Source organism: Rhinolophus ferrumequinum, chromosome 6 (genome assembly GCF_004115265.2).
Source record: "Rhinolophus ferrumequinum isolate MPI-CBG mRhiFer1 chromosome 6, mRhiFer1_v1.p, whole genome shotgun sequence".
NCBI classification, from domain to species: domain Eukaryota; kingdom Metazoa; phylum Chordata; class Mammalia; order Chiroptera; family Rhinolophidae; genus Rhinolophus; species Rhinolophus ferrumequinum.
Window position 1 is genome coordinate 73,143,123 of NC_046289.1, and position 27,129 is coordinate 73,170,251.

At 43.3% G+C, this 27,129-nt stretch overlaps 2 gene segments (V, D, J or C); both read left to right on the forward strand.

The window, feature by feature from the left end:
• The window catches only part of LOC117022729 (T cell receptor delta constant-like), a 49,238-nt gene extending 34,091 nt beyond the window's left edge, over positions 1-15,147 (forward strand). Inside the window, 6 exon segments of the C gene segment in view lie at positions 4,199-4,240; positions 11,524-11,832; positions 12,481-12,546; positions 12,748-12,753; positions 12,907-13,020; positions 14,184-15,147. Of these exon segments, the coding sequence occupies positions 4,199-4,240; positions 11,524-11,832; positions 12,481-12,546; positions 12,748-12,753; positions 12,907-13,019 (536 nt within the window).
• LOC117022730 (T-cell receptor alpha chain C region-like) overlaps positions 1-27,129 on the forward strand; it is a 326,986-nt gene that overhangs the window by 230,123 nt on the left and 69,734 nt on the right.

Consider the following 27,129-nt stretch of genomic DNA (forward strand, 5'->3'; position numbering starts at 1 on the left):
TCAGTTAGATAGTGAATGTAATAAACAAATACAAAACCCCATTTCAAAGATCCTCGGGAAGTCTAGCTGTGGGGTTAGTGGTCCCAATTCTGCTGAGCTAGCTACTGGAAAAGTAACAGCATGTCCTCGCCTGATGCCTTGGCACTCAACTTGTGTTCTCCAAGGTAAGAGAAGGCTCTAGGGAGGTGGGGTGGAAGAGTGTAATGGGGTGGGCTCCTTTTAGAGAAAGACTGGGGACAGGACAGTCCTGGGTATATGAAGTGAAAGAGCCATAGAACTGAGGGCAAAGGAACCGAACCGAGTGGGCATCCCCAGACCTCACCCACTATGGGAGAAGTAGGACAGGGGCTCTGCATCCAAAAGGAGATAGAAATCCAAAACTGTGCTAGCAGAATCAGAGCAGAGAAACTCAGATTTTTTTAAAAAACTTATAGAAAGATTTTGAAAACTCAACTAATTCAGGCCTTTGCCTTTAGACTAAATTTTCTAACTAAAATAATAGTTTATATACATCTTCGACAAAGTTAGTGACTGATTCCCCTGATTTCCCTTTGTTCACCCAAGTTCTTCCTAATAAATTAAGTTCTTCTGTTTACTGACTTACTTGATCCAGTGTTTTGCTAAGTGTGGAATGCATAACACATGATTTTAGATGGTACATAGATAGACTTTCTTTTCATTTTAATTGCACTATCTTTTAGTGGATATCAGAATAGTACAACTAGGTTGCCAAACCCCTCAATTTAAAGTTTCCTTTTAATTACATTTGAAGTTTAAAAGTGAGTAAATTCAAAGAAAATTATTAAGCAAATTATATGACAGATGGATGTGACCAAAAAAAACAAAAGGAGACGAGATTAATTGAAGTGTGGGAAACACTGAACTGGTAAATCCCATCCTCCTTTGAAATGAAAAGATAAGCAGCATCCAGAGAGGGCAGGATCTGGAATATCTTTGTACGGTGCCTGCTTTTTTAGCCAACTAATATTGGATTAAAGAGGTATCAGTTCAAACCCAGGCCTTTATCTTCGCAGAAGCCTACTTCCTTTTGATGCTTTCTTTCCTCTAGAGCTTCTTTCAAGTTCTTACTTACAGGCTGGCAGGTAGTACAAAACTAACAGAACAGGTCTACACAAACCCACAGCCCCAAATCCACCACACCTTTTAGCCCTCTGGACAGAGAAAACCTGGGGATACCACTTAACTTCATAAGACAGAACGAGAGACCAGGACAAAACAGCATGACATAAAGTGCCACAATGTAAATGTGTGCTACTGACTGTGACAATGACAAGAGCTAAGAAAAGGGCCACAGTCAGCAGGAACATCTTCACAAAAGTGGGCCATTAGATGGACTCAGAATAATATGGATTATTACATATCATCATCATATCAACTACTATTTGTTGAGTATCTACTATGTCTCCAGCCACTGGACTGGGCACTTTATTAATGAATGTCATTTTATTTTGTTCTCACAGTGATCATACAGAATTAGGTACTATTACCTGCATTTTTTACCAAGCAGGAAGGGTTCCCTAAGATCACACAGCTTAGCAAAGTCAAAATTTGCATCATCTGTCTGATTCCAGAATTTATCTGATTGCAGAATCTGTGCATTGAAGAGCTAACTCTGCTTTTCTATTGGGGCTGCAGTTCAATTGGGGCACACACGCAGGTTTTTCCTGCTTGGCCCAGCCTCCCTCTCAGGCCTCTGATGAGCTCCTTTCCAAGCGGACTGCAGAGTCTGAAGCCACAGTTAAGCTCTTTCTCTTCCAGCTGCCATCCTCACTACTATCCTGCACTAAGGAAGGGCTCCTATCCCCAGACCAAAACCAGTTACCAAAACAGACATTCTCCAGGGGAGGCCCCATCCCTTACATTACACCCCTGGGGCTTGAGGATCCCTAAAGTCAAAAAGATCCAGACAAGGATCAGAGCATCACCCCAAGAAAGAGGAATCCACAAAATCCTGGGCTTATCAACATGTTTCTAAAATTCCAGAAAAATAACATTTCCCTTCCCAGTTTTGGCATTCCTCCGCACTCACCGTGGGCATTGCCTAGAACCCAGCCTGTGACCTGCACGTCCCTCTGCCTGGAGCCATTTTCTCCCAGGGACTCATACAACCTTCTCCCTCTCCTACTTCAGGTCTTTCTTTACTCAAATATCACTTCTAGTGAGGCCATCCTCAACCATCCCCTTTCATTCTACAATCCCTTACCCTGCTGTAACTTTTATAGTGCTCATCTCCACTTGAAATTTTGTGTGCTCATTTACCATCTGTCTTCTTCTGTCCCATAAGGGAAAGGACTCTAAGTTGTTCCTTACTGTATCCATGAATACTCATACATTGAATAAACTAAATGAATGTTTGTTGAATGAATGAATGGACAAGTCAGCTGTAGGTTCAGGCAAAAGGAAATAGAAATGAAAGCAAGCTAGGAACCTGCAACCCAAGCTTGAGTCCCAGCTCTGCAACCTGTGACAAGTCACTGTCACTATATGCCTGGCACTCTTCTAGGTGCTGGGGAAATCAGCATGAACAAAACAGACAAAAATTCATGCTTGATTGGAGCTTTCATTCTAATAGCGAAAGACAGATGGTGAATATATAGTATTTAAATATATAGTATTTTAGGTGGCAATAAGCCCTGCGAAGGAACAATAAAGCAGGGAAAGAGAATAAAGACGACTAGTGGGAGGGAGCAGTGTGCAATTTGTAACAAAGGCGTCACAGAAGCCCTCATTGGAAAGGTGACATTCGAGCAGAGACTAGAGCGGGTGACAGAATGAGCCATGCAGATATCTGGAAGAAGAACAATTCCAGACAGAGGGAACACAAGTGCAGCCTGGGGTGTGTGAAGGGTAGTAAGGAGGGCTGTGTGGCTGGGGGAATGTGAGTGACAGGAAGAGGATTTGAAAGTGAGGTCAGGTTGGTAACGGGAGTGGGGAGGGCGTGGTTTGTAGGCTACTGTAAGGACTTCAGCTTTTGGATTAGACGGGGAAGATTAGAGAATGGACCAGCGGTCACACTTGACCTAGAGAAAAGACCAAGGGAGACAGAAACCTGAATTCCAGTCCCTACCCATAGCCCTAAGAAGTGGGCATTCTCATTTCAACCACCAAAGACATAGGATTCCGTTCTCCCTCAGCAACCTTGCCCTACAGTCCTACCCCTGGGGAGCTCTGCCAATTAGTGAAATTACATCCTTCAAGTAAAACTTATTTTCTCTGAGTCTAACCCTAACAAACATTCTCATTATTACACTTAGGCTTTCCAGTTTAGAGAATGCTATATAGACACCCTTTTATTTAATCTTATAACCTCCCAATATAGAAGAGCTTACCCTCATTTTACAAAGGAGGCAAATGAAGCTCAGTGAACCTAAGTAACTTGACCAAATTACACTCTTGGTGTGGGATAGAGTCAAACGAGGTTTCAGGTTTTCTGACATCTTTCTTCTTCACAAGAACTGAGAGCCGCTCTCCATTTTAATGATTCTCAAAGTATGATCTGCAGTCCTTTATGGGCTGTAAATTGATCTGCAAGTGTGTATTCTTTCCCTGGTTTTTATGAGTGATACACAGGCAATCTCATAGACTCTGATTTTTATACACAACAGAGGTTAATTTAACTGTCACTTTTGAGTGTGAGTATGTCATTAAAGCTTGCTAAAAATTGATATTCATGAATATATTATTAAAAGATACTGAAGATTCTAATTCTATTTTATACTAAGAAGTCTGGCTGCTGCACAATGCTCGGCAATGATGCAAAGCTCTGGCTGCGTATGAAATGAAATTCCCCTAAAAGACAGGGATGAATGGGGTACATGACTCTCTAGATCTTTGCCCCACCTAAGTGTGGCCTAAAGATTGAGAACCACTGCTCTATGACCAGCGTGCCACCTTTCTTTCCTCCTGATCAAACTAAGAAACTCCTTTCCCACAGCTCTCATTCAGAGCACAAATTCAGATTGTAACATGGCAAAAGCTTAGATTTCTACTTGACACAGTAATCACCTCCTGTTTTGTCCTGAAGGACAGCCCTCAAGACTTAGAAGAAAAGAAATTAGGCCAGATGTGACAGAAAAATCCCATCCAATGCCTATCACGTGACTTGGCCACTGGGGCCAGGGTTGCCATAAAGAGAAAGCAAGAGGTTTTTAGACTAGGTTTGTCAGCTGTGGAAAACCACTGATCTTTGGCAAAGGAACCTACCTGGAGGTAGAACCAAGTAAGTGATTCATTTTTTTCCTTATTATGACCACTAGGTTTGGCAATTATCTTTGTTAAATATTTTTCCAGCTGAAAAACACTTTGCACATTGTTGAAAAATCCTTCCAGCAGGTACTTAGCAACAAGGGATGGTCTGAGGACCAGGGACTGGGTTTCTGATAAAATCCGGGATGGGGCAGGTGCTGCCGTGGATCTACTGGATTTCTATCATTCCTGGAGCACCTTTGCTGTCTTCCTTCTACTTCACTAACGTTAGAGAACCAGCTTACTGAATACCTGTGCCTTTGCCGTTTCCAGATGGGGGCCATGACCAACCTGTACTCTAGTAAATGTGAGGTGTAATGACGTGCGTGTTAGACCAAGAATTCAAAGATCATTTTCTAATCCTTCCTTTGGCTGACAAGCTCTGTGACTTCTCTGAACTCTAGTTTCCCACTAGCTGGACCGAATGATTTCCAAGGTCTTCCAGCTGTAGCACAGTACGATCCTGATGATCACCCAGACCAATTCTTAGGGACAATTAGTAGGAAAACCAAGGAAGTCCAATGGTATAAACATCTTACCACCCAGTAGGAATTCTGTGATTTAATTAAAAAGGCACTGGAAAAGGAGTCAAAACTCTCCCAATGCCCTTGTGCTACCACAGAGGTTTTGACAAGTGATTACTGAGGCTCCTTTCAGTCCTACCATTGATTATTCTGGTTCAGTGGATGGAAACTGAACTCTGCAGAGCTGAGAGTGAGACCCAGCTCAGCCACTCACTATCTTAACCACTCAGCTTCAGTGATTTCATCTGTAAGACGGATCTAATAATACCACCTCGTAAATTTGTTATAATGATGTTTGTTGAGGCAGTATAAACACAAGCTGTTTATAAGTAGTAAAGTACTTATACAAATGGTAGTCATCTATAATTATTATGATCCTTTGGATAGACTCCAAGTCTTTTGCATCAATGGGTTTTGTTCCAATCATTATGTCCTTCTACCTCTGGCTGAGGCATAATTCTTTGTGATTGACTTAAGCCTTAAGTTATGTTTCTGCTGACAATTGTCATTTGGCAAATCTCAGCAAAACCAAAATAATTCCTTTCTCCCTGTGAAAATGTGATCCTGAAGCAAGATCTGGAGGTAGGAGATGACATGGTGAGGAGATAAAAGCAGAAAACTTAGGGACTTTTCTAAGTGCTAACACTCAAAAGACCACACACATCAAACAAGCTGCCAAAATATAACGCTTAGATCTCAGAAACCCTTGCAAAGTTCTATGTCTCCAGCCACACTTGTTCTGTTCCATCCACCCCCTTCCAAAACAGATGGATCAGACAGAAGGCAAATAGGTAGCAAGGTTTTTTGTAATGATGCCTGAAGTGGTGCATTGGTAGCACAACTCACCTTTGGAAAAGGAACTCAACTCATCGTGGAAGCAAGTAAGTTATGCATTTTATTTCAGCCTGTATATTCCCTTGGAGTTGTGGCATAGTCTTGAATGAATGGAGCTTCTTGGGAGGTTCTAAATTGGAAATACACCGGGGTTTGTTGTTGTAGTTGCAAAGAGTTGGGGTAAAATTTAAGAACAAATTCATTAGGTTTCTCTTAAGAAAATATTCTGTGTATGCTTGGAAACTGTTCTGAGGATTAGTATTAAAAAGTCTTCTACAACTGCCTAACTAAAGCCCTTAGTCTGGCCTCCAGTCAGGGACTGGGACCAGGGAAAAGGCAATCCCTAGATGAGGAGGGTCTCTCCATTATTTATGAGGAAAAAGAGCCATGACCATGGCGTTAAAAGAGGGAGGATTAGAAAAATATTATTAAAGAAGGAGTTAGATCAAAAGAATCTTCTTTCCTTCTAATGACAAAAGCCAATCTTGCCCTTGTCTCTTTTTTGCTGAGAACTTGCATTAAATCAACATGCTTGGCTCAAACTAAATGATCCATAAGGTCCCATCCTGGTCTGGACCTGCTGAGAGCAGTTATGTGCTCACCTCCCGTTTGCCCTGACTCTGTAGAGGGTTCAGGAGCCTACATCCAATATAGAAACACAGCCACCAACTTCAAGACAATAAAGAAGTAGGGGTACGCTCCTGGAGGTATTGTCCCCTGGTAGTCTGTTCCAGTGTTTGGAAATCCAGGGGCTATATTCAGGTAGTTGGGGTAACTGCCAGCTGTCAGTCACTGGGACCAGTCCAGAAAACAACAGTCTTTCAAACGCTTTCCAAAATGCCAAGTCCACTGGGGCAAGCATTACCACTTACATGGCTAGATTTTGTTTTGTTTTTTATTCCGAGGAAATAAAGAAGCGGGGAAAGGTACAGGAATGTAGGGAGGCTGGCAGTCCTAAAAGTGACTGTTAGTGTCAACAGGATCTCTGCCTCTCAGGGGTAATATGAACTTACAGGGGTTCTTGATTGCCTGTTGCTTTCAGGCAAATTGTGGAATTTGGTGAGTTTTCTTATCTTGGAGGGGAGAGAGACTAGAGCCATGACAAGAAGGACAGAAACAGAATTATGTTGTAGCTGATTGCAATCCGATTGGTGTTGGGCAAATTGCATCTGAGCAAAAAGTATTATGTTTCATTTTCCCTTTAAATCATTTCCACTTGAAACTCAGAATTATCTGCAGTGTTAGAATCAAATCTCTGAAGCTGTGCCTTTGGGAGTTTTAGGGAAGAAGGAAAGAAATGAAACTGATGCTTAGCCCCTCAGCCGGGATGCTGACCGTGCTCTCCAATGATACCTCATTTACTTCTCTGGTTTTCTCTTCTTGCAGTGATGGCATGTAATATGATGATGTGGAGCTCAGGTAGGGGAGTGAGAATTTCAACTCAAGCCCCCAATCCTTAACGTTTTGACAGCAAATAATGGCCCTATACAACTGTCATTCCCTTTGGCTCTAGCGCTGGACTCTTGATTTTGGTGATGAGACCGAGAAATCCATAGGGTCTTTAAGTTCATTTTCACATGATTCCTATATCCCCCTAAAGCCACAGCCAAGAGAAATTATAAAACAAAAATAAGCAATCCAAAAGAAGCGCTGGCTCCTGTGACCTGCATTCATGACACACAGCACCACTGGGTTCCCCTTCCGGCTGCCAATCTCTTGTTCAACCATCAGGTCCTTAGAAAGCCTTTCTCTGGGCTCAGAGAATTCAAAAGCAGATTTGTTATTATTGTGAGACTCAGTCTGAGTGATGGGGAAGAAATTAGGTTTCTAATCAAAAAGCAGTATTTGTAACCCAAGAGAAGGGAACCAGAGTATGAGAAAAGCCCTGTGTCTAAGCTCTCCTCATTCTAACGTTCGTTATAACACATGTCAACATGCCGAGTCCCATCCCTACTCCCAGAGGTGTCTCTTCTTAGAGACACCTCCCAATAAACTGGGAGTTAAGTTTTCTATCTTAAAGGCAGCTATTGGTCACCTGTCATCCTCTTCTCTTGCTCTGTCTCAGCCCTGTCCGCTGTCCCAGTGCTTCTCAGCTGGGGATTTCATGCTCACATCCTTATCCATCAGTTAAGCTATTATTAGCTTCAAAGAGAACTGAGACTGTGTGCTCGCCTCCCTGAGCTCATCAAGGGCAGCTTTGTAGTTCTCTGAGCTCTGGGGTCTTTGGCTGGGACCCAAGCTGGGGAGTCAGGGCACAGATGTTCTAGCCCAGGCCCCAGGGCCAGCCCCAGGCTGGCTACCTGTGAAGCAGTGTTGCAATGTGCTCCTGGGACACCCGGCAGATGACTTTTGGAGCTGGCACCAAACTCTTCGTGGAGCCCCGTGAGTTGATTTTTTTTTCCCCTATATTTCAAGGGATAAATTGAGTCTTAGGACTGGGGCTGCCATCCAGTTTGCGTTACTTGAGAAAGTATACCTACCCTCTTTCCCCAACAATAAGAGCTAGCCGGACAATCAGCTCTAATGCGTCTTTTGGAGCAAAAATTAATATAAGACCTGGTATTATATTATATTGTATTATATGATATGATATGATATGATATGATATGATATGATATGATATGATATGATATGATATGATATTAAGACCCTGTCTTATATTATAGTAAAATAAGACCTGGTCTTATATTAATTTTTGCTCCAAAAGACGCATTAGAGCTGATTGTCCGGCTAGGTCTTATTTTCGGGAAAACATAGTAGGAGACGTGGACGGCTAGAGTGGCGACACTAGACTGAATCACTGAAGTAGCTCTGCAACTACTTCTATTTTTAACAAAACACATGTTGTAACTATAGCTCCCGCTTACTTCTGAAATCTTCAGAGCAGCCCAGAAAGCACAAAGAAATCTAGAAGAATTGTACTAATAATTGGAGCATATGGGTGCAGAAGGGGCAGTGGCAGCGACACTTTGGCCCAAATATCCCAGGAAGTTACTTTATCCTTACACATCCCTTTGGCTAAAGTGTTTAGTGTTCATGCCTCATTGCAACCTGAAAACTAATATCCTGAAGCTTGGAAGATTTAGGAGGCAGGTGGTTAATCTGGTCGGAGTAATCAGGTAGAGCAAACATATTTTAGTGTTCCAGTTAAATCCCACATTGGCAGAGAGCTTTGAAATTATGCCTGGCATTTGTTATAGATGCTGCAATTCTTAGGGAACCTATAGGATTCTCTAGTATGTGAATCGAAATGCTAGATGATTTCTAAGTTTATAATTCAGAAAGACTATTCAGGAAAGGTATACACTACTTTTTGTATTGTTTATCAGCATATAGCCTTAGTATTGGATTGGTACTCATTAAAAAAGAGAAAGTTGGAAAATAAAATAACAATTGTCCAAACAAATAACACTTTGAAACACAGGTTGAAATGTAATTGCATTTGTGAACCAAGAAGACTGGAAATTCTCAAAAGATAAACAATTAATTAAATATTTCATTTAAATTTTGAAGTGCAGTAGTGAAAATTTTATACAATTTCAAATTTGGGTTTAGGTCCAATATAAAATAGACTAGGTTACATACAGCAACTATATTGAATGCATTCCATTTTTTTAAAAAGCTCACTTCAGTCAGCTAGCCTTTTATTTGGTAACCATGATGCCAAAGAATGAATTAGAGAAAACACTTTTCTTTCAAACAATTGTTTTGAACATATAGACATTGAAAAATAGAGTCTGAGAAAATTGTTTTACCAAATCAATACACTCTGCTCTATTTGAAATGCTGACTAACAGATTCAGAGCTCAGTATCATGAGTGCATGACCTTCTTCAAATGTCTGTGTTGTCAGCTATCTTATATTGTTCAAATTATTCAAATCAGGTCTCTCCAGTCCAAAGTGATCATTGACCATTGCCTTTAAATATAGATTTTTAAAGCCCAAGCAAACCTTAATTAGCCAACTAAATCGAACTACGATTGGGTCATACTCTTCAGTAACCAAGGAGATAGAGTTGTTTTGTTTTTGTTTTTTAATGGATGAATTTCCTTTCTCTGTAACTCATAACTCCTTTGAAAATCAACCAGAATACATCTCAAACCAAAGTCAGCATAGTGAGCAAGAAATGTCACAGTTCTGAAGGGAGGAGAATGAACAGAACATGTGGTTTCTAAACCGTTACTGCTAGGCTTATCAGTGTCTGTTATCAGTGGCTTCAGCTATGCCAGGAAACAAAACAATGAAGGTTTTCTCACATAGGTTGAAAGCAGGTTTCAGGAGAGCCCTTTGAAAAATCCCCAATCTCTTTCTTGTCTAGAGCCAAAGCCAAAAATATAAGGAATCAGATGCTTAGGAATGATCTTCCTGCCCTGAGTTACTGGAACAGAATCTAGTCTTTTAGCCGAGCTTCCCAGAAAAGAAAAAAATAAGAATTTTGATGGTAGTGATGAGGAGGGATTCCTCCAAACAGCTGATTCTCTAGTAAAGCCCTGATTGGCCACGGCCCATTTACAAAGTAGTGAGCAGCAGGAACTTCCTGAGGAGCAATTACTCCATCTCAAACTGGTGTAACCGATTGATTTGGTTATAACGCTACTACCATGAGCTTCACAGCTGAAGCTCAAATCCAGATTCAGGATAGAGCATTAGAAAAATCACTCCATTGTCATATTCATTACCAAGGCTTTTTGTATAGCAATAGCTTATGTCTTGATTATAGATCATTGTAAATAAAAGTACATTGGAATTCAACATATTTTTAATTTGATACCAAGGAGCCAAACTTACCTAAGTTTTAAATATTAACAGCCATATTCATACAAGTTAATGATATTAAAAATCATCAGTTAAGCTTAAGATTGGGAATAGATCCAGATCAAAATTCACCGGTTGGTTGTCTTTCCTGCCAACCGGTATTTGGTTGGCATTTACAAGGCTCTTTCTTTAGCAGTTATTTGAAGATAGCCTAAGAGTCCAAGACTTCACAGACAAAATTTATCATAACGCAGAAACTTCAATAAGGCACAATGGGAGAGAATCATTACTACCTCCCTCAAAGCTTCAAGACTTTCCGTTTTAAGGGGGAAAACAATGATGCATATACAGAGTAGCAGCGAGATGATAGTCCAAGGTAAGGCATGAAAGGGAAGAAGGCCAAGAGGAGACGCAACTATGAGGACCAACATTCCACAGCTCCACTTAGAATAAATCAAGAAAAATGGACTTAAACTGGTTTTACGCTTATGTCATTCCTGAGAATGATAGTTGTTATTCTCTGATTAAAGGCTCAAAGGAAACTGTAGGGGATGCTTACAAAAGAATAAGTATTCACCTATAGGAAGAGAGATATACCACTTAACTTCAGCAAATCGCTTTCAGTCCATAAAATGGTGGTAACACCCTGAAGTGACACCTATACTATCATCTTCATAGTGTTTGAACCGATTATGTAGTCCTTCTCATGCCCTTGATTCTTTAATTGACATAATGCACAGCATGAACACCTGCCCTGATCTCCCCTCAAGAGCCCATGCATTTAAAATAAACAAACTGATACAGACAGGTATTCAGGCTGACCTCTATTATCCAGAAAAATAATTAATAAAACATAGGTCATTGAAATTCAGATGATCCAGCCCATTTTTGTGGTTGTTGTTTTCCATCTCTGCTCCCAGCCACATCTCTTAGTAGTTCCTAACTTGAAGTCAAACTGACTACCTTTCATTTCTGCTACCCTTGGTAATCCTTTGATGGAGTTGCTAACAATCCCAGGTCACTACGGGTTGCAGGAAAGTCTAGGTTGTGGTGTCTGGTCCCAGATAAATTGAGGTACACACCATTGTTTAATCCAACATAATGTGGATAATCATCTCAAAAAACAAATTGATTATATTTGCAGAAAATCAGCCCCCTGTCAAACCACACGTTTTCATCATGAAAAATGGGACGAATGTTGCTTGTCTGGTGAAGGATTTCTACCCCAAGAATGTAAATATAAGTCTCCAGTCATCCAAGAAAATAATAGAATTTGACCCTGTTGTCGCCGTTACTCCCAGTGGGAAGTACAGTGCTGTCAAGCTTGGTCGATATGCAGATTCTAATTCAGTGACATGTTCAGTTCAACACAACGATGAAATCGTGTACTCCACTGACACTGAACCGAAAACAAAGTACTCCACTGACTTTGAACCGAAAACAAACGCTTCAGGTAGGTCGTATCTGGCCTCAAGGGGCTAAGATTGTGGGGAAGAAAAGTCGAGAGAAAGGAAAATTGGAGATGTAAACTCTTGATAGGTGGCTCTTAATATGGCATAATTCTGGAAACAAGACTTAGGCCCAACCACAGCCCACAGTCATTGATTGGGAATTGAACTCTCTGCATTTCTGAGCTGGAATCTAAGATAAAGTTCATCGTATTTCATCCCCTTCTCTCCTCTTTACCAACAGATGTCTCCTTTATATAATACTAATGACTATCCTACTACTAGACTCTGGGGTTGAAAATCCATGTGAAGTCTAATTAAGTGTGAAGGCCAAAACAAAGGGCAGTCCAGCCTCTCATGGGTTAAAAATCCTAGTTCTTCCTACAAATTAGAGGCATGCCTAGATGTTAGCTTCATGGTATAATTAGAAAAGAAAAAAAAAACAAAACAAAACAAAAAAAACCCTAGGATGCCAGGTATGACGGCTGTGCAAATAACTGTGCTGCAATTTGTCAAGCTGTGCTGCGTGACCTTAACCAAGTCACACCTCTGGTCCTCAGTTTACTTACTTAAAGTCTTTTCTCGTTTTAACACCTGAAATACTTTGAGCCTCTTGGTTACCAGTGTAAGCCTGACCATTGCTTTTGTTCCAGATAATCCAAAACCAGTGGAAACTGAAAACATACACCAAACTTCAGAGAGATGCTCTGAACTCAAAGGTGAGTTGAAATCAAAGGGCCAGCTTCACAATTGAGGGTTATAGCAGACTCTGTAAATGTCAAATGGGGCTGAAAATCATCAGATTTCAAAAGAAAACAAAACCATGCCTGAGCCCCCTTGGTTCCCTCTGCCTCTCCCCGGACAGCTCGGGCTACAAGCATGGGTTTCCAAAGCTTGCCGGGCTGGGTGTGAGCAAGCAGCCTTGGGTCACCAAGGGCTGTCTGGGACCAAGCTGGGCTTGCAGACCAGGAAGAATAATGGTGATTTGGGGCAGGCTGGTGTCAGTGCTGTGGGCCCAGCTCCTAAAAGGTAATGTTATCTCTTGTGGAAGCCACCATCTTCACTCTTGTTCGCTGCAGTGCACGCCGAGAAGGTGAACATGATGTCCCTCACGGTGCTGGGGCTCCGAATGCTGTTGGCCAAGACTGTTGCCGTCAATTTTCTCTTGACTGCCAAGTTATTTTTCTTCTAAGGTAGGAATTAGTGGCTTCTTATTCTTGCCTACACCCAAACTAGGCTGCACAGGGAGAAAACGAGTTTGGGAATGGTAAAGACCAAGAAGCACTGGGAAGTGGAAAACACATAGAGATGGACATCTTTCAAGTTAATAAGTTGGGTCATCTCAGATACTCAGCCTAACAACACCCCATCCTGTTATCCTTTTATTTCAAGCCCAACTCAAACCCATTATGTCGTATAATATAATGTAATACCAGCCAATAACTCCTGCCTACAACCCAGAAGCTTAAAAACTGGAGCTTAATAAGAAGAATTAATCTTCTTCCTTTGCTGTTTTGTTTATCTGGCCAAGGGGCCATGGGTTATTTGCAAGGCCATCACTAAAGACTGACCTAGAGAATATGCAGGGAGAGGAGAATCTGTTTTTGCCCAGATAAAAGGGATGCCAGCTCCAGATCCTTAACCAGAGGATTCCGATGTGTAGATCAGACTATCTTTGGGGTGAGCCTATCCCCCCATTAGTCATCAACACCCCACTACTAGCTACTCAGGATACATATGAAGTCGTGGCTGAGACATTTATTATTTGCCTATTACTTGCATTCCCTCTTCAGGTAAATTTAGATATGAAATTCGAAGCGAGGTCTAGGTTTGCCTTTGAAGCTCCTTCTCCAGTACCCCCAAATACTCCTCAGTCCCAGCTCCTGATCTAGGAACAACTCTAGACTTAGAGTGTTGGACTGATCCAACCCAGCTTACAAGCATATCCAGTCATTCCCAAACAGGCGACTCTTTTACCAACGGTCCCAAGGACACAGGCCATATGGCTACTCTAGGAGTCAGAAGATCTAGTTTTAGTCCTGACTTTGTCACTAACTCACTATGCTACCTTAGCCAGGTTGCCTCACTTCTCTGGGCCTAGGGTTTTGCATCTGTAAAACAAAAGAGTTACAAATGACTAAAGGAGAGCAAGTAGGTTTCATGACTTGTGCCAACATTGACACACTGATAATGACTAGGTGTAGAAGGGAGATGTGCCATGATTGATTAGTGATGTCTGCAGTGGTGCAGCGATAGCAAGTACTGGCCATCCCCAGACTATAGGCCAGTACAATTCCTTCCAGCACTGATGGTCTATGCTTCTGTACCCACGCTGACAATTTTCCTTCACTTACAGGCTGACTGACATAAGAAGGCTAAACTCCCTGAAAGGAACTGAAAGCCTACAGAGGTGCTATCTATCTCTTAGGCTTCTGACTTCTCAGTGATTCAAGTTAACCCACCACAGCCTTGCTTAAATTGCTGCTACCCAAACCAGTTTTTCTTCAAAGGCAACAAACTTAGTTTATCCTCCAGCCTGATGGAACGACAAAAGTCCTGGAGGGTAGGGGTTTGTGGTCCTAAGTGCTTTATATGCTGCTTTATAAATGGATATAGAAATGCAAAGGGATAGAGGGCTCATTTTTTACTGATACACTTTGAAAATGGTGTTTGGTTCATCTGACTTTTTTTGCCTTCAGAAGTAGAAAGTGGGAGCCAACAGGTTACCAGCTCCATTCTCCAAGAGAAAAGCAGACCCTGGGGGAAGGAGAGCAGGACTCCTTTACCTAAACATGAAAGGTTCTGCTCAACCCAGCACTAGATTTGCCCCAAACTAGCATCTCATCCACAAAAGTACTTTCTGCTCTTCCTACTATTTTACAAACAAAATTAGATTTGACATCCCTGACACCCATGACGTAGGCAAAGGGGTTTCTAAAATCTCATCTAAATACTTACTCTCCAAGCTCTTAGCAGAGATCAGAGTAAAATACAGAAGAAATGCACTTCTATTAATTGATTTAACAAACATGAATTGATTCCCTCTAAGTTCCAGGTACTTTGTTTAAAATGCAAAAATGAGTAAGACATGGGTCTTGCTTTCAAGCAATTCATACACAAGTGTTTTTGGAAGGAGGGATAGAAATGAGAGCCCCAGATTTCCCCTGTAAAACCAGTATCTTTACTATCCTTGCCCGCCAATCTATACATAGGGACCTGGACAGTGACTCTCGCCTGGGCACTTGGCATTGATGGCTCTCTGCCATTCTGCTCTGATACTGTCTCTGTTGCATTTATTAAAGTGTATTGTGTGTGCCTCACCTCTGGCTTTACTCATTGTGACACCATAGGGGAAATGTGGGTGCCATGAACGCAGTTAGTCAGACAAAAGCCAAACTGAGCTTACAGGTCATACCGCAGCTTCCTGAGTCCCCAGCCTCCAGGTTTCTGTCTCAGAGACCCTGCCCTGAGTTTCCTGCTGTTGGTGCTACTGCTACAGCTATAACACCAGCAGCATCTCCGGTGTGGCCCAGGAGCTCTGCTACTCTGACCCCAGCAAGACCACAGCTGTTTCCATGTGCACCCACTCAGGTAGCAGAGCCCTAACAACCCGGTATAGCGGTTGCCTCAGCAACTACATGGGGTGTCAAGTGAGGTTACAAGTGAAAGAGCACCCCTTACCAACAACTTCTTTGCCATTGCCATCTGCAAACTGCCACATCTTGTCCTCACGGTCCAAATCAAAGAAAGGAGGCAGTAGCACTCTGAGTCAATGGATTCAGGACAACTAGATGGACAAGCCAGGTCCATCCAGGGAAAAACCATGAAAAGATTCCATACAACTTCATCTTATATGTGTAAAGAATGCCTGTTCCCAAAACATTCACATGTGTCGCCTTGGGTCACATTAGAATGTTTCTCTGTAGTTGCTAAGAACAAAAACAATTACCTCCTCTATTTTTGATGGAAAAAAACATACGTTCCCCCAAAAAGGTATGTACCTTGTCCAAAGTCATCCAGTGAGGTAGGGGTATTGCTGGGAGCAGAGCCAAGTTATCAAGAGTGCCACCCAAAGTTCCTCTACGAGAGCACACTACATCCTCAAGACCAGGACAAGGGATTGATTTACAGTTCAGCTAGACCCGGTGCGGCTAAGTATATTTAGCATATGAATGAGCCATCCTCTGGCCCACTTCAGATCATCAGAAACATGCATCCTAGCACATCACAGGACCATGAATTTCTTCCACCAAAAGGAGCATCCAGAAAAGATGGGACGTAGGAGCCCGAGGGTGTTGTGGCTGCCTTCATATCTGGGGGCTACCATATTTGTGGATTATAGTTTTCCAGAGCTTTCATGTGCAGCGTCTCATTTAAGTCCCACAGCAGCCCCAAGTGAGTCTCTGAAAGATTGTTACACACACACAATAGGAGGCAAAACAGAAGGCTGAGAGGCTGAGTCATTTGCCCACGACCTTTGGCTCCCTCACCCGTGTTCTTTCCATTCCTCTCTATGGTGACTACTCTTCACCGGCCTGTTTTAATGCCCAGATAAACTGCTGCCCAAATCACCTACTGAAAGTGTCCTGGGGTGCAGCTGCAAGAGAGAGCCCTAGGAGGGCACTGCACCCTGGCTCTGGCGTTAACCGCTACCTGACCTTGTAGATGTCCTTCACCTCTCTGGGCTTCCGCATATTTCCTGTAAAATAATGTCTGAAGCTTCTACTATTTCTAAGATGACATGTAATAATTAATAGTTGTTTTACGGCAGAGAATTCAATAGAAGTAGAGGAAGGAGGGACCACGTCCCAGGCTGAGAGTGCATCTATTTTGACATCACATAGTTGGTTTTCCCTGGAGGTAATTCTCTCCCCTGGAGACACCACTGATCACTAAACTCAGAGACTTTGAAGCTGGGTTTCTGGGATTCACAGACAACTTTCTGGGAATAGCTCAGTGCTCTTCAATGAAAGAAAAAATGTTCTCCAAATAAAGAAAGTAAAATGGAGATGTCAAAGAGCATCCAGGAGAAATAAGGTGGCTGCACAAGAAGACACAGAAGAAAAGGTAAATTGGGGAACATGTTTTTAAGAAATAACTTTGTGTCCAATTTGATTCTTAAAAAGAAAATAGAGCCATTCACAATGATGGAGAAATGATGGAGACTCAAACAAAGACCCTCTGATGGACTGTCCTTAGACGGGCCCTTCATCTGTACCACTCTGATACCCTCACAGCACACACAGCACGTACTTGTCAAGCCCCATTCAGTGTCGGGTGCAACCTGGGTGCTGGGGACACAAAGATGATAATCCCTCAGACATGTAGCTGTCCTGTTCCTACCACAGGCACTCAGGTAGCAAGAGGACACCAAGTAAAAAGTGGGGAGATGCTGTGCTCCATCTGAAGCCAGGGTGTTCCCCCTGGACATACACAGGCATTTATTTCATTATTCAGCAGACATATTAGGGCACCTGTAAAGGCCAGGCTGGAACGCAAGTACTAGGAAGAAAGATGCCATGTCCAAGGCCATGAGCTGCCCTGAAAGACAGCTCTGTCAGGCTGTGCCCAGGGGTTTGTGTGCAGACTTCCCAGGCACCTGCATCACTGTGGAACCAATTCAATCGTGGCCCCCATGGCACAGTAGTAAGTGGCTCTGTCTTCAGTCGTCACTAAGGAGATCACCAAGTGGAAGGATTTCTGGGTCTGATTGTGCTGTATGGAAAACCGACCCTGAATAAAATCCGCATCAATGACGTGACTGCTATCCCTATAAAGGATAAATTGAAAGGAACGATCTGGCCTTATTCGGTACCAGTATAAATCTGGATCTGAGAATCTGGTGTCGTAAGTGCAGAACAGGGCCACGTCCCTGCCACTTGCCACTGTCTGCTCCGGGGAACTCTGGGTCACTCTGTCACACAGCATGCCATTGTCTGTGAAGAGAAGAAACGAGGAAATAGTGAAGTCCTGCACTCCCTAGCCACTGGGTCCAGCACAGGCCCACCCAGAGGGAACTCGATGGGCAGAGGCAGGAGATGAAAGCCAAAGGCAGAGAACCACTGGAAAACCAAGTGTGCAAGAGGCCAGGCCTTTGAAAGTCAGGGAAAGAGAAATGGGGTGACAGAACAAGAGGATTCAACAAATGAATGTACTTACAGAAAAACAAAAGGCTAAAGCCCACAATACGAATCATCTTCTTTCCATGTAAGAACAAAGGATATAGAATAAAACTGGGGTCCTGAAATCTCTGAGACCATCTTAGGGTTTCTGACAGGAAGGCGATGGGAGGGACACCAGAGAAGACAGGCAGCCCTCACAGTCATGTGACTGAACTGGCTCCAACAGTCTGAAGCAAATGCTTCCAGCCAAGGAAACGTTGTTATTGTTATTTTGGTTCTCAATCCGTCTTGAACTAGTACTTTGGTAAAACACAATGAAAATAAATTATTTTTTAAAAAAAGACAGAAATAGAAACTGGAAGCCCAACAATCACATGCTTACATATCAAGTTGCTATAAAAGTGGCCCACCCTGCATTTCCGTATCCTCAGGTCTGGGGGTACCAGTCCATGGTCATACTTGGAGTAGCTCTGTCACACGGCACCTAGCGCAGCTGCGCTCATTTGTAGTACTCAGTAAATGGAATAGATGAATGAGTACCTCTGTGTAAAGATGGAGAGAAGCGGATTGGACAAGATCAATTCTAAAATCTGTCCCAGCTCTGAATTCTAGAAATCCTTTTTTTTCTGCTGCTTGAGGAGTGCGCTGATCCTGAGAATGCTCAGTGTACTTCAGCTCTCCTTAGGTCCTTTGCAGCACCACTCGGCTCCAGCTGGAAAATTCTCCCCAAAAGCAGAGCTTCCTGATTGATGAACTGCCACGAGTGGGTTACAAGCTTGCTGGGAGAGTGCTCCGTGTGGCCAATGGGGCCTGGGGTCTGGAGCCCCTGTGGACAGCCCTCCCAGCCGACAAATGTCTTCTGCATAAGTCAGGACATGACAACAGTTGGGAGGCACTGCCCTAAAAAAGTAGAAGACTGACAATCCCACTCCTCCAAACCTAGGAGTGGTTTCTAGGAATATTTCTAGGAATTCCTTTGTTTCCCTTTCCCCCATTCCATCAGTAAGTCCTGTGACTTCTACCACGAAATGTATCGCCAGTCCTTCCACTTTTCTCATCTCCCACACACCACCATCCCTAGTGAAGACCACGGCAGTAACCCTTGGATTGGTCCCTTTGCTTCTGCTTCTGTCTCTGGACAATCTCTTTTCCGGATCTTTACGAAATGTAAATCAGATGATGCCAGCTGGACCTCCATTCCTGGGCCCGAAACACCCTGCAAATGGTCCGATCCCTGCACCCTGGGCAGCCTCCGACACGTCCTCTCCTCCCTCTCACTCCCCTCAGCTGCAGTGGCCTTCCTTCTGGTGCTCTGTCTGCCTCACTTCTCTAGCTGCCTGAAAATCTGGTCCCGGTTTTTCACAAATCTCAGCTCAAAGAGGCTTTCCCTGGCCATTCCACGCAGATTAGTCACCACCCTCCCCGAGCCCCGCTCAGTTACATTTCTGTCTTCCTTTCCCTCACATCACTATTTAAAATCATTGGATTTATTCACATTTGTTATTTGTTTGTCCCATCTCACGCCCAAACACACACACCATAATATAAGCTCCCTGAGGGCAAACACCTTGTTTATCTTTTCCCTGACATATCCTCAGCCCTAGGATTGTTTCTGCCACATAATTGACAATTGAAAATATTTGTGGAACAAAGGAATGCAAGTTTCTCCACTTAAAAACTCACGGTTGACATGGAAAAGTGTGCCAGATTTAGCAAACAGAAATTCAAGACACCCAGTTAAGTTTGCATTTCAAATGAACAACAACAAAAAAATTAGTCATATTTGGGACATATTTATACTCAAAAAAAGAAGTCACTGTTTACCTGAAATTTACATTTCACTGGGCATCTTGTATTTTACCTGGCAACCCGAAGCCTGGAGATACCAAAAGTGAACTCCAGGCTTCCCTGGGTCCCACCATGGGCATCCCCAGCCCCTGGAGGTGCAAGAGGAAGGTTCAGCGACTGGGGCCGCCCCAGGTGCGGCTGCTGCCCAGACCTGCACCGCCACCTGCAGGCAGGGGTCGCCTCCACAGGGACACAGCCTTCTGGCAGAAGGCCATTGTAGAGCTTCCAGCGTCTCTGACATCCATGGGCTCTGTGGTCCTCACCCAGATTCCTGGTGTCTGTGACGGCTCGATAGGTGATGCCCAGCCTTGATATTTGTAAGAGACATGAGTGTTCCCTTGCTGCTCTAGGCGGTAACCATTTTCAAATTAAACAGCTACTCCTCTTTTGACTGCCCCACCTCAATCACATCTGACCACACCCAAGAACACAGAAGAGGGCTTCAGACACGCTCGCCCAGACAGACATCCCTCCCCGTAATGCTTCACATGGAAGGGTCAGACACGAAGACCTCCTTGAGGTGGCAGAATCATGACTCTCCCCACCATGGTGTCCTTCCAATACTCCTTAAATGGCACCCATTCAGGAAAGGCACCTCTCAGAACAACAGCTCAGTATCATGGCTAAGAGTGAGGTTCTGTCATAGAAACATAGTATGTTGGTGGCTCCCAGGGGCTGGGGGAGAGGCGGGGGGATAGGGAGATTTTGGTCCAAAGGTACAAACTTCCAGTTACACGATTAACAAGATTTGGGGATCTAACATACAGCACGGTGATTGCACAGTATAATGCTGTATTATAAATTTCAAAGTTGCTAAGAGAGGGGATCTTAAATGTTCTCGCCAGAAAAAAGAAATGGTAATTATGTGACATGACACAGGAGTCAGCTAATGCTATGATAGTAATCGTTTTGTAATCAAATCAACACATGGCACACCTTAGACTTGCACATTGTTATATGTCAACTGTATCTCAATAAAGCTGGGAAAATTAAAAATACCATTTTTTTAAAATTAAAAAAGTTGGGTTCTGGAGCACTGCTCGTGTTTATATCAGCTCCAACATTTACTTTCTGTGTAACATTAAACATGACCTAATTCTTCCAAGCTTCCTTTAATCCGTCTGTAAAATGGAGGTAATAATAATAGCTTTTAAACAGGAATGTTGGAAAATTAAATGAAATAACATGTGCAATGCACCCAGCAAACGATCGAGGAATGTTGCTGTTGCTGGTTAGTTTGTTTGTTTTTTAATAGACTGATGACTAGAGTTCCTGAGAGCTTTGTTACCTTCAAAGATGTTCAAAGAAAAGAGGCTGAGTACATCTACAAAATGAAGTTGTGAAATCTGGCAAAAGACATGTTATATTAATCAATGGCAAAATAAATAAAGTGACCCACATCTTTAATTTAGTGTCAGTGCTGCAAGCATGTCACAGGACTCTGTGCTCCCCTGAGACCTGAGCCAGCTGTGCTCTTTCCAAGTTCCTAACAGTACTGGGAGCATGAGAACTGCACCTTCTAGCCCCCTGTTCTATGTCCTCCAAAATTTGCAAGAGGCTTCTTCATGAAAGACCACAAGATACAGGCCAAGTGGTCCCCAAAGTTTCAGATAAGAGAGACTCTCAAGACTGAATGGCCTATTACAGACGGGTTGCCCTTGAATTTGTCTACCCCAGTTCCCTACTGACATCTGCAGACTGAGCAGCTCCCCAAGGCAGTGAGTGCCCTGGACTGCCTTTCGGTACCCGAAAACCACCACTCGAGAGGGTCCCTTGAACCTGGTGGGGTCCAAAGGATTCTATAAGCAAGGCCACTCTTGCCCCACAGCTTGGATCTTGATCACGACTATCACTCAGAAAAGGGACATTATTCCCAGTTTCCTTTGAGGTGGGCAGCTTTGTTTTTGGCCTTGCAGCGCCCTCTGCTGTTCTAATTAGCCCACCTCCATAAATAAGCCCTACTGGATGTTGATAGAAAATAGGTCAGGGAGGAAATTATTCTTTGTTCACAACTTAAGTCAAACAAAGCTGCTGCTTCTGTTCCCATTGCCTTTTCAACCTGAGACTGGCAGCTGCTTCTCTGTTGGCCCAAAGGGCCCATTCTCCCCAGTCACTCAAAAAGGACTATCTTTGAGGATGTGAGACAGCACCTTAAAAGGGTAGATGGACATTCTCCTGTCAACAAAAAGCTTAATGCAATAGAAAAAGATGTAGGGAAATTTCTTTGGATGGATATGGACAAGTTCATCTCTTTTTCATGAAAGAATAGAAGCGTGATTAAAAGGGAAAAGCTTAGAAACATCTGAATGTGCAATAATGGGAGTGAGTGGTCTCAAGAAAAGGTTTCTGCATCACTTTCTTCCTGCACCACATTCCATTCCAAGATCTCCGGGACACACCTGGGCTGATGGATAACAAGAAACATGTCAGAGAGAGATCGAGATCCAGCAGTAGTCTCCCAACCCCAGGACCCCTGTATTGGGGAAAGATCTTGCTGGCCCTTTGAGCAAGAAGAATGAGGAACTCTACCATGGTTTGTTGCCCAATGCCTTCTACAAAGCCAGAGTTTGAAGGAAAACTGTGAAAGAAAACTGTGAAGAAAACCAGATATTCCATGGTGTTGCTGTTGCCTCTCTGGCGCAGCCTGTGGAAAGAAGAGTCTTGGTCCAACCAGGTCAGTGATACATTTTGTGACGGGGTTGTGTGGTACGTGGCCTGACTCTTGCCAACCAGATTTCTCAAGCCTTCTACAGGGTCTTCTCTCCAATCATTCCTCAGGACAGGGAGGACTAACAGATCATATCTCACTTCCCAAGGCTAGCGATTGCTTGTGGCCATCTGGAGCACATTGTTAAAAAGGATTGTGAGGCCACGTCTAGACTCAGGAAAAGAGTGATGTGTCTGTTAGCACTATCTGCAGTGGGAGCAGAAGCAGGAGGTAACATCACACCGTTTTGCATTTACTATCCCTGCTCTAGATGTCAGTCCTGTAATGAGTCCCGCAGAGAAAGAATAATCAGAGCCAACTGTCTATTGGATTATCCTTTTGGTAAAGGGCAAATTTTTAAATCTCTCTTTCCCTTGCCTTCCCCTGAGCCTTCATGAGCCATTTCCCCCACTATCAATTGCTGTTTGCCTGCAGCCTAAGAAATAAAATGTTAATAATTCATTAAGATGTTCTACATCTCTCTCTAAAATCAAACCATGCGCCAACACCAAACACCTCCCTTGAATGGAGTACTGTTTAACAGGAATAATGATACTTGGGCTGGCCAGTGGGGCCCGTAAGGATGGGACTACCCACGGGAGGTCCTTGGTTTCCTGAGTCACACGAAGGGAGCAGCAGAAAACAGCACTGGGACTCAGGTGTCCTGAGCTCTAGCCCCAGCTCTGCCTCTACATACCTACGTGACCTTCAGAACAAAGCTACTCCTCAGGACTTCAGCTCCTTCATCTTCAAAATAAGGGCGTTGGCCCAGGCAGTGGCTAAGTTCCCTTCCAGGTCTTGCACTCTAGGATGCTAATGTATAAAGTTACAGATCTGATCTGAGAGAGTTATTAGTTTATATTCCCCTGTGGCTGTTGTTTGAGCAAGGGAGAAAGCAAAACATGCTTCTTCATTGGGGGGATAGAATAATTTCTTGATTCAATATGTGTGACTCATCAGAGCCTGGAGGTTCACGCCCAGATGCTAACTTGGAATCCAGTTATTACTGTATTTGGGGGAGAGAAAATACTGAGAACAGCCTTTAGAAAAAAACATCAATTTGGCCAGAAGAAGAAGACAGAAGAGGAGGTGGAGAAGGAGGAGGAGGAGAAGGAGAAGAAGGAGAAAAGGAACCCTCTGCATCGTGTGATAACATTTTGATATCTCATTTATCATCTTCAACCGGAACTCTCCTCTGCTCCCTCCTTTCTCTGTTCTGAAAGAGAAAAGGGCAGAACTGCCCCAGGAAAGATAGGCACCTGTGGGGGACAGATTGGCGTCTCAGCCTAGTGAGGAAAGAGAACAAAGTTGACGCCACATCCTTTTCAACCATGCTGACGCTGCTGGTTTTTGTAAAGGTGCTCACTCCTGTGGGAACAGGGTTAATACGAAACTGACATTTGGAGCCCAGACTAGAGGAATCATGAAACTCAGCAAGTAATAACTGGCAGAACTAATTTTTTTCTTCATCTGAAAATTGTCAGAGAGAGAATCAAGTGTTCCTTAAGGAATAGGAACAAAAGATAAATGTTTAATACATTTAATCGCACAAATATTTATTAAGTGCCGATGGTTTTTCCCAGGGACCACCTGGGCCAGTTTCTGAGGAGACATGGTCATTGCCTAAGGGAGGGGGTTTGGTCAGTGGGCCAGTGACTGGCTGTATAACAACTGATTTATCTTTGAGATCCAGATGCAGTTAACTGTGGGCCTGAGTAAGTCACTTAGCTTCGGGGGAAAAAAGGAAGTGCAGAACGCATGGATAATCTAAAACACCAGGTAATCAAAACTGTTATTTTACGATTGGCTTTAGCAGGTATTTCATTATTTTGTAGGGCAGGTTTATCTTCCCGATTATATGTTTTCTTGAACTGATTTGTAAAGTCCATGGGGGGAAAGCTTTCCAAGAATCATACATTTCTGAAATTAGGTGCCCAGCAGCCAACATAAGAGAAGTGCCACTTTTTATTTTTCCAATAATGAAAAAGGGGAGCCTGACATCCCTCGTGTACTTGATGGCCACGGGGGTCTCCATCCCTGCTATAGGTCAGACCCAGCAGTGAACCACCAGGCATTATGCTTCTTATAGATCTGTACAACAGGGTGGGTGGTAAGAAAGGGCCTGTAAGTATTCAGGATACGGGGCTCTCAACTGCCTGTGAAGCCAGAGAAGAGCTTTGGGCCATCCTTACAGGGCCGGTCCTCTCTCCTCACTGTCTGAGTCCTAGGTTGTATTAGTAGAAAAAGGCAATCTTAAATGACCTTGCTCATGAAGCTGGCCCCCCTGGTGCCCTTAATCACACTAGAGACAGGCTGTAGTTTGAGAAGAGGAAGTCACAGCCCAGCCCTAAGAGGGGCTTTTAGTAAAGGGCCCAGGGACTGTGTGAAGAGCACTGAGAAACCAAACTTTGGGAAGGGGACTCAGTTAATTGTAAGCCTGGGTGAGTACCACCATTCAGACTTCATATTAGCAGAAGCCCCTTCGTTATCTAATACCTGGCCATCAGAGAGCTGAAACTCTTAGCTGGATGATGAATTCCCTTCTCCAGTGAGAAAAGGCTGTAAAGATCAAACCACCTTTCCTATGTGTAAGCAAGAGGCTATAGTTTATGTAAAGGCATCAGCTCCTGTGGAAAGGAAGGAAATAGGAAATTTACATTTGGAACTGGGACTCAAGTGAGAGTGAAATTTAGTAAGTACTATCTTTAAACCAAAGGTGTCGGTTTATTTGGTTTGGTTTTTTAATTATCTGGAAGCTCCAAAGAAAGAACACTTCTCCCTGAGGATTTGGTTCCAAAATTCTGACTTCAAGCTTCTAAAAAGATCAATTGTGAAGGCAGATGGTGGGCTTGAAAAAGTCTATTTCCCTGTATAATAAGTAGAAACGTACTTTTCTTTTGTTTGCTTCTTTGTTTTATTCTGTTTAAGAAGTGGAGAGGAGGAATAGATACCTTGGGAAGGATAACATTTGCACAGCAGTTTTAGATAAATTAGATCCAGAGAATCCAGTCAAAGATTATCAGCTCAGAAAAGTCCTTAAAGACCACCTAATTCACCTCTTTCATTTTGCAAACGAGGAAAATGAAACTCGTTTGGTTTGTGAACTTGGTCAAGGTCACACAGCTGAGCCTGAGCCTGGTACTGGGCATAGCCAAGACGGCTCGTGGCTCTGAGCAGGCCAGACCCAAAGGAGAGAAAACACCGTGGTCCTTGGCCATGGCAGCTTCATTTGTACCCCAAGCATCTCTAGCCAAGACTTAGTGAGCTCAAAACAGAACTCAATGCGTGCCTGTTGGGGGGAAAATCTAGCTGAAGTTGGGACAATAGCAGAAGTTAATATTAGAGGGAAGAGGCAGCCATCTGTAGACTGAGGCAGGGATGGAAAGAACCAAAAGGAAAATGCTGATCTTGTCTTCAGACAATGACTATGACCCTCAAACACTACCTATAAATTCTGCCAAGCTAATTTCTTTCCCAGTGGGAGTTCATATTCTATGATAGATTGCATCAGCTGTGCAATTGCTGGACCACAGAATATGTACAGAGAACCGTCTCGCTAAGCCTGCTGGTGCTTAAAGTAGCAATCACACTTCTGAACAGGCCTCGCAGCCCTGAAATTCTGGGCTACCAGAGAGAAAGGCACCATCACATATCCTGTCTTGGAGGCTTGGAGGTTGAAGAAAAATTTTAGTGCTTGGGAAGCTCTGCAAAGCTGGGTTCGTTAAGTTGATGCCATAGGTTTTCGCAAAGCCCCTGAGCACAGTGTTCAGCAAAGTGCTTCTAAGATTACGTTTGGGAAGGGAACTCAGCTCACAGTGAATCTTGGTAAGTGGTAGAGAGCATCAAGCCCTCTTCTTGAATGTTATTTGAGCTCCTTTTTATTCCAATGAGGATGTGGCTTTTTGGCCCATTTCTGCTAATATCCAAGTCCTGCCTGGCTAAATGGTGCCCTCTCCACATCCCCCAAAACGGTCCACTCGTGAAGGTGCACCCAGGCCGCTGAAGACAGCTTTCACTAAATTCTCACAAAATCACTTAACCCCCTCCTCGAACTGCTTGGTAGCTCTGCTGTTGCCCTCAAAACCCTGCTGCTTTACCAGTTAGAGGAAGAGAAGTGCCCACAGACTTTTCAATTTTTAGGTCATTGTGAAAAGAGGAATGTTGACAATGTGTTTGACTTCTTGGGAGGAAAAGAATGATGATTTATATGAATTGCTTACTCTATGCTAGGCAATGTGCTACCTGCTTTCTCCCCATGATCACATTCAATCCTTATACCAGCTCTGTGGGTTAGGTGCTGTTATTAGCCTCATTTTATAGAAGAGCACCTTTTTATATTTGTATAGACGCACGGGAGGTTGCGTAACTTGCGCGAGTTGATGCAGTAAGAAAGAGGACCTGGCATTTAATTCTTGGCACTCATATTCCAGAGCTAAATGTTTATTAAAGGAGGGATTATGTTTGGGGGGAAAGTCACTGATGCTTTGGTCTCTGAAGTTGCTAAAATAATCCCTAGAGAAGTGTGTTCTCAGCAAGTAAAGCCAGGGATGGGTCCACAGGGCCACAGCCACCTGCTCACACGTCCTAATCCTTACAACAACATCACCAAATAGTTATTATTCTCC